General features: G+C 41.5%; 2 protein-coding genes across 2 annotated transcripts in view; one reads left to right on the top strand and one right to left on the bottom strand.

Annotated features, from left to right (window-relative positions):
* The first annotated feature begins 3,294 nt into the window (after positions 1-3,294).
* LOC117831713 (pentraxin-4) overlaps positions 3,295-15,211 on the top strand; it is a 33,954-nt gene continuing 22,037 nt past the window's right edge. Inside the window, exon 1 of the mRNA XM_034710518.1 lies at positions 3,295-3,315. The gene's annotated coding sequence lies outside the window, so the exon portion shown is untranslated. The remainder of the gene's footprint in view (positions 3,316-15,211) is intronic.
* si:ch211-157c3.4 (uncharacterized protein LOC561592 homolog) lies at positions 6,074-15,198 on the bottom strand. Its single transcript, XM_034710520.1, has 5 exons — positions 15,030-15,198; positions 10,274-10,317; positions 10,090-10,188; positions 9,787-9,988; positions 6,074-7,189 (listed from the first exon to the last, which is right to left on the bottom strand). Exons 2-5 carry the CDS (start codon positions 10,311-10,313, stop codon positions 7,072-7,074), a joined length of 459 nt encoding a protein of 152 aa, XP_034566411.1. The 5' UTR covers positions 10,314-10,317; positions 15,030-15,198; the 3' UTR covers positions 6,074-7,071.

The raw sequence follows: 15,211 nt of genomic DNA, 5'->3' as shown, positions 1-15,211 counted from the left end.
AAAAAGGAAGTGTGACAGTATAAATATGAGTGTATATATATATACATAAATATATATATATATATGATCTTCTAGACTTAGTTTTTCTTTCCCCGCCCCCCTCACTAGGCTTTTTCCCTTCAGATTTTTGGAGGGGGTGATTTTAATTAACAGTTTTTTGCAGAGGCACCATGCTGCTGTGTGGAGAATGTGATGGGCGGATGTTTGCGAGGACTAACTAACAGAAAATAAAAAAAGAGAGGGAGGGCTGACGGGTCATTTTTGTGCAGAAACAGCTGCAAACCGGCGCCCATCATTGACACTCCTTGAGTTGCCCTGATGTGGTTCTTTAAATCTTTTCTGCTACCATCCTTTTAGTGCAACACAAGTATTTCCACGTTTACACATGATTCTTTCTTACTTAGTTTGGTTGGAGGAAAATGATTTTTTTTTTGTCTTTCTGCAGATCTTGTATAATAAAATAAAATCCACATCATCTGTTTAAAATAAATGGGGGAAAAAAGGAGGAAATTTGTCTGTATTTCATCTTGCACGTTGGCACTTAACATCGGAGGTTTCTCAGGACTGGCAGATGTACAGTTTGGTTGTGGCTTTGAGTTGCTCTGTGATTCAAAGGAACACACATGCATGGACATTACCCCTCCCTCCCCTCTCCCCGTGACTTCCTCTCCCTCTTCCACCTTTCTTTTGTTTCTTTTTGTTTTTCAGGGGGTTTTAATGTCTTTCTCAGTCATTCCTCCTCTGACCACAAACACATTAATGAGCTTTTTGGTTGAAACTGTCGCCTCCTGGTGGTTTGGGGCAGTCACTGCGCTGTGCTTGGTAGGGAGCTGCAGACACTTTGAGCCGGCAGGTTTGAGGATCGTGTGTAGAGGCAAAACCAGCATTGTATGAAACACTTACGCCCTTTTGAATTTATTCTTTTTGTTTTGTTTTATTTTGAAAGCACAGATGGAATGCTCCCCTAATAGCGCATAGCTGGCTCTGTAAAGACAACATTTAAGAATTGTATATTTAAAAATATGAACGTGTAAAATTTAAGAGAAACACACGCCTTTGTTGTTGGGTACAGAAGGAGCCAGGTGTTCATATTTCTTGTGTGTAGGGTTTTCTCTCTTTTTCTTTGCGTTCCTGATGTACCATTGACGATTTTTCTCTGTTACATTTGGATTTTTTTCTTTCAAAACTAACTGCATTGGTTTTGTCTTGTTAAAAAGTGCAGTACAAAGATGACAGAATCACACCTTAATTTGATCTTTTCCAGTTTAAAATCCTCAGTGTAGCAGCAGTGTACGACAACTATTCCTGTATATTGCCTTTTTGCTGGAAAATGTATGTTGAATAAAATTTTCTATAAAACCAAAAACCACCGCTGCCTGTCCATGTTGGTGTTCAACATGAAACAATGAGAGGGAGAGGAAGACATCAGGGTTTAATCACTTCTGGAACTTAAAATATGAAGTCAGAAAACCTTCCATCTTTGGCATCAATTAATACAGCTCAATACAAATATTCAGCACAAATATAAATCAGAATATGTTGCTTTATGAAAGGGCCTGTAAACATATTCAAAACTATCTCCATCTTTTTTGAATATCAACATCCAAGGGCCAAGAAAACCTCACAAACAGCAAAACTGTATCCTCTGATAACCCGAGCTAACTAGCTATAAGCTGTCTTCTAATGACAAGCCTTTACTTTTCCTCCAACGCCCTTAAATATTAAATAAGTGTCTCTATGTTGTCGTTTTCAGAGAGTATCTTAACCCTCCTGTTATAAGATAAGATCCTCCTTTATTCGTCCCACAACAGGGAAATTCATGGAGTTACAGCAGCAAACAAGAAGGTGTACAGAACAAGAATTTAACAAGAATATATATAGGAAAGAAATGTTCATCAAAGACGACAGCTTTGCTGTAATTCTCCTGTCAGCCACCACCTCCACAGGGTCCAGATGTTGTCCATTATGTTCGTTTCTTAGGGACAGCAGTAGTGTTCCTGGGTCAACTTATCCAAAAGTGTCCGAACCCAAAAAAATCCCAATAAACATTATTTAAAGGCCCTGTGAGGAGTTTTGAAGTGGCTGAGAAACAGACTGAAAATGATACTGATGCCTCTTTATGACCTTCAATAGCAAACAAGACCATCAGCAGCAACACTGACGCCTTCTCTGTTGTCATTTTTAATGCCTGAAACCGCCCTGAGGGGGTAGGTGTCAGACCAGATGATGGACATCTTCAGAAACAGACTTTATTTGACTGTTTTCATTGAAAAGAATCACATTGACTGTTAAAAGACAACAGGATGAGGCTTTTGTTGAAAACACTACTTTTACATGTATAGGACAAGAGATAAGAGGTATCACTTTGTCCACAAGGGGGCGCCAGAACCCATACAAAAGAAAAGTTCCTCACAGCAGCTTTAAATCTAATTTTTTACTCCATTACTCACCATTTAAATCAAGATTTAGTGCATGGTGTTCTTTAACTCTCACAGGTCATGGTTCAGTGAGGATAACTCACTCGTTTTTTAATTAAAATTAATGTTAAAACTTTTTTAATGTACATGGGAAAGCCCTGTATATAAACACAATCTTTTTATATGACAGATTTTTGTTCTTTTTAATTTACATTTAATTTTATTGTTTTTCTTATGAAGTGATGTTGATAACTTAACATGAGACTCCTCTTCTGTCACATGCAGCTCAGATTTATATGCTGCATTTAGCTGGTTTGGAAGAAAGGAACCTCTGAATACCACGAGCCTTTCATCCACTGTGACATTAGAAATGTGAAATTATACTTTTCAACATTTTTTGAACTTTAAAATGGGTCAATTTGACCCGCAAGATAACAGGAGGGTTAAACTAACAACATTAGAAACACTCTGAGGATGTGTATGCTTAGTTTATTAACTCAGGGTGTTGTTTCTCATTGTTTGGGACACTGTTGAGCAGTAAAGTTTATTTAACTTAGTTTTAGTAAGATTTAAAAATATGTTAAGCTCATACATTTACCCAGGACACCTTAGTTTGAAAATGTAAACCAAAATAATAAGCAATTTCTACTGAAGATGATTATAGCCAATAGAAAAATAATGTTTTGGAGGTGGAATTAATTGTTTTAATTCTGAGATTTAAGTCAGAACAACAACTGATGGTGATGTAGGTGAGAGGGGGGTGATTTGTGCCGGGCGGGGGGGCTAGTGCCACCCCTGTTTAAAAAACCTTAGAAGAAATTGGTCATGTGACCACATATTTTTGAAGAGGCATTAATTTCACTCATCCCACAGAGAAGGGAGACACATGGCCTGAGAGGTAAGGATATGTAAGTTAAAAAAGTATTGGGGTTTTTTGCCTTCCAAAGTAAAATTTATATGATCAAGGTTTTTTGATTGCTGTGTTTGAACAATTATTGACAAGTTTGAAAACAGTTCACATGTTTTAGTGCTTTATTAAGCTGCACTATGAGTCTATACAGTTAGCATGATGCTAGCTCTGAACAGCTAGATGATGCATTTTTTCAAAATGGTGGGCTTAGGGTTAAGTTGTGTCAGTGATGCCACTGATTATGAGAGTTCAGATGTCCAGAGTGATGGTGATGATGGTGATGATGGTGATGATGGTGATGATGATGATGATGGTGATGATGGTGATGATGATGATGATGATGATGGTGATGATGGTGATGGTGATAATGATGATGATGATGGTGATGATGATGGTGATGGTGATGATGGTGATGGTGGTGATGATGGTGGTGATGGTGATGGTGATAATGATGATGATGATGGTGATGGTGATGATGGTGATGGTGATGATGATGGTGATGGTGATGATGATGATGATGATGATGATGGTGATGGTGATGGTGAAGATGGTGATGGTGATGGTGATGATGATGATGGTGGTGATGGTGATGGTGAAGATGATGATGGTGATGGTGATGATGATGATGGTGGTGATGGTGATGATGTTGATGATGATGGTGATGGTGATGGTGAAGATGGTGATGGTGATGGTGATAATGATGATGGTGATGATGATGATGGTGGTGATGGTGATGATGTTGATGATGATGGTGGTGATGGTGATGATGGTGATAATGGTGATGGTGGTGATGATGGTGATGATGGTGATGATGGTGATGATGTTGATGATGGTGATGATGGTGGTGATGATGGTGATAATGGTGATGATGGTGATGATGATGATGATGATGATGGTGATGATGGTGATGATGGTGATGATGTTGATGGTGATGTTGATGGTGATGATGTTGATGATGATGATGGTGATGGTGATGGTGATGGTGATGATGTTGATGGTGATGTTGATGGTGATGATGGTGATAATGATGATGATGATGGTGATGGTGATGATGTTGATGGTGATGATGGTGATGGTGATGATGGTGATGATGTTGATGGTGATGATGGTGATGATGGTGATGATGGTGATGATGATGGTGATTATGATGATGGTGATGGTGATGATGGTGATGATGGTGGTGATTATGATGATGGTGATGATGGTGATGATGGTGATGGTGATGATGGTGATGGTGATGATGGTGATGATGGTGATGATGGTGATGGTGATGATGGTGATGGTGATGATGGTGATGATGGTGATGATGGTGGTGGTGGTGATGATGGTGGTGATGGTGATGATGGTGATGATGGTGATGATGGTGGTGATGGTGATGATGGTGATGATGGTGATGATGGTGATGATGATGGTGATGATGGTGACGATGGTGATGATGATGATGATGATGATGATGGTGATGATGGTGATGATGGTGATGATGGTGATGGTGATGATGGTGATGATGGTGATGATGGTGATGATGGTGGTGATGGTGATGATGGTGATGGTGATGATGGTGATGATGGTGATGATGGTGATGATGATGGTGATGATGATGATGATGATGGTGATGATGGTGATGATGATGATGATGATGATGGTGATGATGGTGATGATGGTGATGGTGATGATGATGGTGATGATGGTGATGATGATGGTGATGATGGTGATGATGAGGATCTGTCTGCTGGTGACTTTGTCATTGTGAAGTTTGCAGGTAGAAACAAACCCTATAACTGTATTGAATTGGTGGAGAATGTTGAGGGTGACGAGATCAGTGCAAAGTTTCTAAAGCAGAGTTGTCAGAGGTCAGTGGATGGAAAGCTCAGCTTCACATTTAAAGAAAGTGATGAAGGAGTCATCCCTAGAGGGGATGTGCTCAATAAACTACCTGCACCACAAAAAACTGGTGGCACAGACAGAAGGGAGCATAAGTTCATATTACAGCACTGACAGCTGGGATGTTAAGTAGTAGGTCCCATGAAGAGAACTGCAGTCACTTAAGTGTTCATTTTGAATTGAATTTTGTTCTTGTTAAATATGTCCTGGTGAAGAAGATAGGATGTTGATTCGTAGCCTGGTTTTGAGAATTGCAGCTGTATTTGTTCTAATCATGTGTTCATGTGTTCATGTGGCGCTTTAGGCCTTGTTATAGAAAATTGGGCTCTGATGTAAAATCTTTAAATAAAGGTTAAATAAGTAACTTTATATTGAATTTATCTACCTACTTTCTTTTATATATATAGCTTTCATATAGTATTACCGTTTGTGAGATTAAAATAATCTGTGTTACTTCAATAATAAATGATCCAAAGTGTTTGTTCCCAGGGTTGCACCACATCCTAAACTATATACATATTTTAGTTGGAGGCATTTAGTCATCCCCTTGCTTTAAAGACACTCTAAGTAAAAACTCACCCCACTCTCCCCTAATGTCACAAATTATATTTTAAAATGTGAAATACATGAATTAATACGATTTTTAAAATCAGCAAAACATTGTTTTCCTGCCATGTTGATGACGAATATGACGTCAATATTATAATTACATTTTGTAAATTCTTCCCAGAGTTTCTGAGTTCTTGAGTCGGTGTTCACTTTTATTTTCCAACTCTGAAACTTGTTTTTCCGATGTTTCCCAGACTCCATGAATGCAGCATTTGCAGCAGACACAAAAAGGAGACAAAGCACAGAAACAGTGTTCCATGTTTCATCCATATAGCGTACTTTTATTAGAGAAATAATGATATAAAATAGATAACATTAGCACATAACAGAAATCCAAACATACTCAGTTTCATCCGGTGGAAACAAGTTTCCTGCTTTCAGGAAATCCTTTTGTAAAAGAACAAAAAAGCAATCAGACAAAATCTATTATGTTTGTTCAGCAGAGAGATGGTCGGTAAAGGATTTCAAATATTCAATGTTTTGATGAGTGGCTCAACAAACACACACAGAGGTAAACCCCGTGTATCATCGTGCAGTCAGGCTTTAATCTCACATTGTTCTTTGCATTCATACGATTAAACATGACACATTTCTGTTTGGAGGTAAAGTTTCAAATGAGCAAAAAGAAAATTACAGCTGGTTGATGTTTGTTAAAAAAGCTTTCCTTTCAACTACACGCTCACTCAGGTCACCCGTCATCCCATCATGTTAGAATAAAAAGAGAAGTTTCATGGGTGTAAACATATAAATACTACACAAAGAATCACACTGCTTTAAACTGATGCTCTGGATTGAATCTGTGATTTACAGGAACCTGCTGGAGGTTGAGTTTAGTGTTGGCTCCTTTTTAAAGACTGTTTTCTTCAAAAGGGAAAGTGGTCTGTTTTTGTTTCAAATCTGAAATCCCTCCAAAATAAAAGTATTTGATGAATTTTATGTACAAGCCTTCATTGTATTAACATCATGTATGTGGAAGAAGAGTAATAGAGAAAGTTTATTTCTTTTATCTGCTGGGACAAAAATGAAACAGCTTCCAAAAAGTGCAAAAAGTTGTGCTTGATTTAATTTGTTGGAGCTCTGAGATCTAAACTCTGACAACAAAATCACTCCCAGTCTGTTTGCTAATAATATGATGTTAGATTTTGAGTCGGCTGATGTCAGTGCCCGCCCACAGAGATAAACATGAACATCCCAAACACAGACAGATGCAGCGGGACGCCTTTTCATATTTCTATGGGTCTGCCGCCGTGTTCATCATTTACAGCATTTCCTCTTCTCCACGTGAAGCACTCTGTTACAGCGTGGGCATGTGTGGTAACAGTCCTTGAATCTCTTCATGAAGAAAGGAATCAGGCAGCAGCACAGGACCAACCTATAAAACACAAACACACAGGATCAGTGTCAAGCAGTGTGAAGGCAATGCACAAAAGTAAATAAGGAACATCTACAATGAAGCAACCAAACCATTTAAGACCTTCCATTATCATCATCAACAATTAACATCGTCACAATAATGACCAAAGTACCAAGTGCTGGGTCACTCAAGACCTGAACACAGAGTCCCAGAGTAGAGCAGGACAGTGTGAGTCAACTGTAGCTGGAAGACATGATCTGCCCCTGGGGACAACAGTGGAGAACAGTCTAGCTAAGTGCATAGTGCTTCCTAAAGAGCTGGGTCTTTAGCTGTCTTTTGAAAGTAGAGAGGGACTCTGCAGATCGAATGGAGTTGACCAATTCATTCCACCATTTAGGGACAACAGAAGAGAAGAGTCCAGCTAGTGATTTTGAGGCCTTGTGTGCTGGAAGCACTAGGCGCTTTTCAGAGGCTGAGCGTAGCGGGCGAGAAGGGCAGTAGACCTGGATGAGGGGTTCCAGGTAAACTGGAGCGGTTTTGGTTCCTGCTTTGTAAGTCATGATTAGAGTTTTGTATCTGATGCGAGCTGCAACTGGAAGCCAGTGTAGCTGCATGAGCAGGGGAGTGACATGAGCTGTCTTAGGCTGGTTGAAGACCAGACGTGCTGCTGCTGCTGCGTTCTGGATCATTTGCAGAGGTTTAACTGTGCATGCAGGGAGGCCTGCCAGTAGAGAGTTGCAGTAGTCAATGCGTGACATTACAAGAGCTTGAACCAGGAACTGTGTTGCGTGTTCTGTCAGGTAGGGTCTGATCCTCTTGATGTTATAGAGGGAAAAACGGCAGGATTGTGTAGGATGCACAGATTTATATTTCACTTTTTAAACACAGAGGTGAAGTCCACATCCTGTGCATCATGATAAGGATAACATCTATTAGAAGAACCCTTTCCAAAATGCTGCTCACAAGTGTCTCACAAAGGAAGCAAATAAACACTGTTTAGAAAATAAGTAGTTTAAAAATTAAATATCAACATGCATGCATCTTAAAAATGTCAAATCTGTAGAGTCTGTTAGATGAAAGCTTTGAGTGTGAGATATTAAAGACAAGTCTGCTCCTCAAACAAGTTAAATCAGTGGCTGGTAGTTGCATATCTCATCCTGCCTCCCCCATGTTATGTTGCGGGTCAAATTGACCCTTTTTAAAGTCTATGTTAGGCAGTATATGCCTCCAATCCAGCTAAATGCAGCATCAAAATCTGGGCTGCATGTGACAGAAGAGGTGTTAATTTATCAACATCACTTTTTTTTAAAATGTGAAATAAAAGAAACAAAAATCTATTTCATGTAAAACTTTTGTATTTATATTTAGGTCTTTCCCATGTACATTAAAAAAGTTTTAAGATGAATTTTAATGTAAAATGAGTGAGTTATCCTCTTTGAACCATGACCTGTGAGAGTTAAAGAACACCAATGGACTAAATCTTGATTTAATTGGTTAGTAATGGAGTTAAAAATTAGATTTAAAAAATGTTTTTTGGGTTCTGACACTTTTAGATAACTGAATATACCCCGGGTCAAATTGACCCAGGAACATTATTGCTGTTCCAGAGAAACGAACACGACAGGAGAGTTAACAGAGGGGACATTTCTTAAATCTAAAATCAAAACACACGTAAACTTACTTCTTCCTCAAACATGCTTTCTGTTTATTACATGTCTTAAAGTCTTAAACTTTTCTTTTGTATGGGTTCTGGCGCCCCCTTGTGGACAAAGTGATACCTCTTATCTCTTGTCCTATACATGTAAAAGTAGTGTTGTCAACAAAAACCTCATCCTGTTGTCTTTTAACAGTCAATGTGATTCTTTTTCATGAAAACAGTCAAATAAAGTCTGTTTCTGAAGATGTCCATCAGCTGGTCTGACACCTACCCCCCTCAGGGCGGTTTCAGGCATTAAAAATGACAACAGAGAAGGTGTCAGTGTTGTTGCTGATGGTCTTGTTTGCTATTGAAGGTCATAAAGAGGCATCAGTATCATTTTCAGTCTGTTTCTCAGCCACTTCAAAACTCCTCACAGGGCCTTTAAGTTATGTGATGTTATATAAAAGCCCTGACTGACGGCTCTGCTGACAGATCCTGTCCTGAGGCGCTGTTTCAGATTAGCAGGGTAGAGGCGGTATGAGGAAACATTGAACTTTCCGGAATTGTGTCTGCTTCAGATCAACACTGGAACCTGTTCTGCCGTGTTATTGGCGTGTTGAATGTGTGTGTTGGTCGAGATAATCAGGCCATCAAGTCAGCAAAGTAAGGTACGTTTAGAGTATCATAATAAGAAACTTCATTACCCGGCTTTCTTACTGATCTTCCTGCTGTGTAAGATGCTTGATTCTGATTGGTCGAAACCCCTTGACAGCGGTTATTAACTTTCACTAACATGAGCGACATCAGAGTCGAACTGATCGCATGCATTCATGCACGTCGGTGTCTTGTCTCGCCCTGTCTGGATTCTTTTTCCCATACCAACCTGCTCCCCATACATCATCCCTTACTTCATATGTGCACCTTCCTTCTCTCCATAGCAGATAAATGTGAGGTTAGCCTCGATGCACACACTCACCCGCAGCAAATGAAGAGCAGGCACATGAGCCAGGCGTACGTCCCCGCTTTGTAGGTGCAGTTGGTCATGACCTGCTGCTGGCAGGAAGTGCAGGTTGTCATTCCTGGAGAATCCCCAAGCGCCGCATCATAGCTCACAAACCTCTGTTTGCCATCACCGGACCCCCCACCTGAACCGAGGTTGCCCCCGCCGCCGGTGTACACTGATGGAGGGAGGAGAGAAGAAGAGAGTCAGGATCCAAAGGCCCTGAACTAAGTGAAGGTTTGAACAGTGACATCAGTGTGGCATCAGGTGTGCATTTACCTGGCGCAACATTGGAGGCGTGGGTGTCCCCTTGGAACTTGAACGGGGTGTGGACATTGTAAACTGTCACGCCAGGTCCTTCCCCTGGGATTTGACCTTCTGCTCAACCAAAGAGAAGAACATGGAGTCAGTGAGCCGCTCGTACGGTGGAGATAATATGTGAGCAGGATGGGTTTGTGTTTACCTGGTATATAGGGCGGGAGTGGTCTTCCCTCTGAACTCATTGTTCTGCAAAGAGAGAAAAGGATGATGAGACAAGAAGACAAACACCTTTTCACTCTACCCTCCCCGGCTGGAAACTTCTGCCCGCTTTCTGCCACCAGAGACGCCCGACTGGTGGAGCTGGAACCATCCTGCTCTAACTGTTCTGTCCTGACTCATATCGCGCTCACAGCCATGAATCAGCTGTCTGTTCAGGGCTACATTTCCTGCTCTGAGTAGATGTCCCTCGTCTGGGCGGGACTCAAACTGAGGCGTGATGATTGGCATGTTTCAGGTGTGGTCGCCAAATGAAAGGTTTTTTGTGTTTTAGTCTTTGTCTGCTCACACTGAAAATCTTACTGCAGTGATTTATTTATTTATAGGTAACACCCATCAAAAAGTGCATTTCATCTTCTATCTAATGTACGTGATTCACTCCTGACATCTAAACCATCAAGTCCTCCTCACATGTATGTCACTCCCACAACTGGATTTCATCAATAACTCCTTCTGAGTGGTAAAGTGGAGTGTTGTTGAACAGACATTAAAAGGGCAAACCAAACTAAGACATTCTGTGATATCTTTATTGATCCTTTGCTTGTCCTCGTTTGCTCCCAGCTTACACTGCTAACTGATAAAGAACCCGTAATGATGCTGCTGCTAATCCAAAAGACAACAACGTCTCAGTTAGCGACAAAGCTTCAGAGACGAGTGTGATAAAATACATTTCCTGTTGTTGTTTTGTGAAGACGTGCAGAAAACAACGTCAGAGATCAACGACTAGGCAGCAGCACCATGGAGCGTTAGCTTTTCTTTATTTTTAAAGTTGTATTTTTTGCCTTTTTGCCTTTATTTGATAGGACAGCTGAAGAGAGACAGGGATGTGGGGAGTAGAGAGAGGGGGAGGACATGCAGGACATGGTCGACCGGCTGGGAATAGCTTCTGTATGTGGGGCGCTTAGACCACTAGGCCACCAGCGCCCCAGGAGCTTTAGCTTTTAGCATGTTGTCACAGCTAACAGTGCTTGTGTGCGTGTGAAAATAACAATAATGTTACATCTAATTAACCAAAGGGATGTTTCCCCTCCCAGGGATGAATGAAGTATTCCTGATTCTGATTCTGATACAGCTAATACAACCGAGTGTCCATGTTTGGACCGTCACAGGCTCCACAGATTCTGAAATCGTCGTCAGATACGTCACAACTTGTGAACTTGAAGCTTTCAAAGTCACATGTGGTGAATACGATAAGATTCACACGGTCTGGTCTTGTGAACACGGAAAGCCAGACGCCATTCAAAGGCACCACCTGTCCACAAATCACAGCCGCACAGGAAGTCAGGGGGTTTGTCGGTAAATATGGAGACAATAAAGACGACAGAGCGTTGAAGGAAGTCTGTCATAAACTGTACTTTAAAGTCTTCCTGAAGATCCTCTGTAAATTCTGAGAGGATCTTACTCTGCAGTTCAAATGAGGAGAATCTCACAGAGTCACCTCCTGACGTCAGGATCGTGTCAATTTAAGCAAAGCTACAAGAGAGCTCTCACACACACACACACACACACACACACACACACACACACACACACACACACACACACACACACACACACACACACACAGATCAGCAGCTTCAGTCTGAAGCAGCTGATGTTCCTCTCTTTAACACGTAGCTTCATGAATCTGTTTTTAAGACTGAGAGGAAAAAAGTCATACGACCAGTTTCACATGTCGATCCCATTCAGGAAAAACCGGCCTAAAGATGGACTTGACTCTTACTCATCAGTTCGTCTCCTCTTGTGACTCTTTTTCCATATCAACAAACACCAGAACACACACCACATCCTTTACCTCTCATACACACACACATACACACACACACACACACACACACACACACACACACACACACACACACACACACACACACACACACACACACCACATCCTTTGCCTCCTTTTTGGGACCAAATCTCAGGGACCTCAGTCTACATATGGTTGCTTGTATTATTTTCTCAGAGAATCAAACTGTACACACACACACGAACACACCTGTAGCTCTACCTCTCACACACACACATGTTTATGTGCCATAGATTTCAAGTTGGGGACCTCAGCCCACATACATTAGATTCTATTCTTCTTCCTAGAGACTGACTCAAACTGTGTCTCAAACTATGTCTGTCCTGATAGAGATGTACCTGACACGGAACAAGCAACCCAACCTAGGCGGTCCCCAACCTGAAGTGGGACCCTGAATGTACACTAAGTCAGAACACCACATACACAAGAAACACAAGAAACACAAGAAACACAACACACGGGCAGATTTTCCTGAAACCATTCATGAGATGAAGCTGCCTCTGTGAAAACCAGAATCGGAAGATGACAGAATGCTTTGTCATTTTGTCATCGGCCCACACACACACACACACACACACACACACACACACACAGAGAGAGAGAGAGAGAGAGAGAGAGAGAGAGAGAGAGAGAGAGAGAGAGAGAGAGAGAGAGAGAGAGAGAGAGAACCTGTATACGCCCATGTGTTTGTGCAGGAATGCCACTGAGCTGCATGCTTCTCTCTGAAACCTCGACTGGCTTACACAAACTTATCAGAAAATCAGTGTAGTGAACTAATCTCAGGAAAAACCTGACGTCACTTAACGTGAAGAAGAAGTTATATTTAGGAGAAGGAGTTAAGATAAGCCAAAACCTCAGCTCCACTCTTCTCTCTGTGTTTTAAGTCAAGTTTTCCAAATCTACCTCTTTGTGTTTTTCCTCCTCTTTAATCTAGAAACATGTCTCCATTAAGAGCTGTCATCAGGGCAGGTCAGTTAACAAACACACTATAGATCTGAGAGAGAGTCTGAGCTGAACTCTATAAAGAGTCAGTGTGGGTGTTTCTGTAATGGAGGCGGAGGCAGGGTGCGGCCTCTCTAACACTCATCTGTCACATTTCAGAGATGCTTTAAAACCTCAAAGGGAGAAAGTTAGAAGCTGTTGATCAAACAATACATCACTTGTGAGACACAGGACCTAAAGCACATGACCCACAGCTTTCCCTGAAGCTGGGAGGGGATAACAGGAGGAGGAAGAGTGAGACACTGACAGCAGGGTTAGTCACTTCAGATCCCTCCAGCTGATACTCTACTGAGGGCAGCAGAGACAAACCATCAACACAGGAATCTGCTGAGTTTGGTGAAACTCGGTCTCTCTCTGCTGCTGCTCTCTTTCACGTTAACACCCTGAGACAGCTGAGTGTCGGGGTGTGGCCTCACTGTATCTGTGCCGGTCGAACCAGACTCGCTCCGTCTCTGTGAGAGGGACAGGAATGTTCTCCGTCCACCTCCATGATGGGTTTCAATGATGTGATAATAAAGGAGTGGCCATTAAGAAGTAGAACAGTTGATCGGTTTCTTCTTCTTCTCTTCGCTCTGATGGCCGTGTGTTTACACCAACAAGCAGCCAGTTTCTTTAACTAATCAAACTATAAGAAATGGAGTCAAAGACATTAACGCCACGCCTCATGGAGAATAAAACCTTTGTTTTGTTCACCTCAAAGACAATTAAAAGCATGCACTGTATCATTATGACAGTCACATTTAATGACAGGCTGTCCTTTTCTTTCAACTTTGATCAGGTGACATTTAATTTGGTGGTTTGTAGATCTTCATCTGAGGTTATAGAAGTCATACAGGGACATTAATTTGGTCCTGATGGTCGTACGAGTCAGGGAAGCAGCACACTGTCACATGACTTTGTTTCAGCGCCATGAAATCAAGAACTTCTGTATCATCTTTTAAAAGCTGCTTTAAAGACAGTTAAGGTCTCAGCACCACGTCTGAAAAGACACCAATGAGTATTAATGTTAAAATGTGTTCAAATAAGCTAAAGGCTGAACGTCTGCTTCTGCTAAATGGAACAACTCAAGACGACTTATCTGATTCCTGTCCCACTGAAGTCCCAAACTCAGATCCAAAGCTAGAACAAGCTTACATGAGTGAAATCTACAATCTTTTGCACACACACACACACACACACACACACACACACACACACACACACACACACACACACACACACACATACACACACACGTGAACCAGGTGCACAAAATCCTTCAGATTCTGGTGTGAGCCCGACGACACGCTCACCTGAAATCCAGAAATACCTGACTCTGAACTTTACACTAAACAAGACCTGGACTACTTTCACTGCAGCTTCTTCCCGCCTGTGCTGCACCCACCTGTGTGTGTGTGTGTGTGTGTGTGTGTGTGTGTGTGTGTGTGTGTGTGTGTGTGTGTGTGTGTGTGTGTGTGTGTTACAGTACAGAAACACCAGCACTTCTCTTTGCAACCAGAAATGAGCAAACTAACTGAAATTCAACCCCTTTGAAATGTCCAGCACGTCTGTGGAGCGATGAAAGGCCACAGATTCAGGTCTAAAGGAATTTCATCCAGAAATCTGAACTTGAGAAACAAAACAAGCCGCCCTTAAATCTCAGCTGTTGTTCTTCTTCTTTGATTTCCTTATAATGACTGATCATGTAACACCTGAGTGTGAATAGATGCTGTTTGTCCTTCAGTTACTTGACAGTAAAAAGGAAAAGGTGTGTTTTTAAATCATGAAGCTGCTGTTGAATAAAAACAGTTCAAATCTAAAATCCCAAACACATGAAAAGTTTCTCCTGCCATCATCATCATGTCTCCATTCTGTCCTCTCATGATAGTCTTACCTTGGCGGGGTGCTGCAGTCACTATGCAGTGATGTGTGTAAGCTGCTGCTGATGTAGAGTCCAGATAACTGAGAAGTCCACCTGTTTCACGTCTACCTGTACTCCTGTACTCCTGCCTGGCTCCGCCCACTGCCAGCCGTCCCCCTCAGAGACACGAATACGCAGCAGGAATGAGTCACTCG

Source organism: Notolabrus celidotus, chromosome 20, assembly GCF_009762535.1.
Source record: "Notolabrus celidotus isolate fNotCel1 chromosome 20, fNotCel1.pri, whole genome shotgun sequence".
NCBI classification, from domain to species: Eukaryota; Metazoa; Chordata; class Actinopteri; order Labriformes; family Labridae; genus Notolabrus; species Notolabrus celidotus.
Note: the sequence above shows the minus strand (reverse complement) of the source record. Positions and strands in the feature narration are given on the sequence as shown.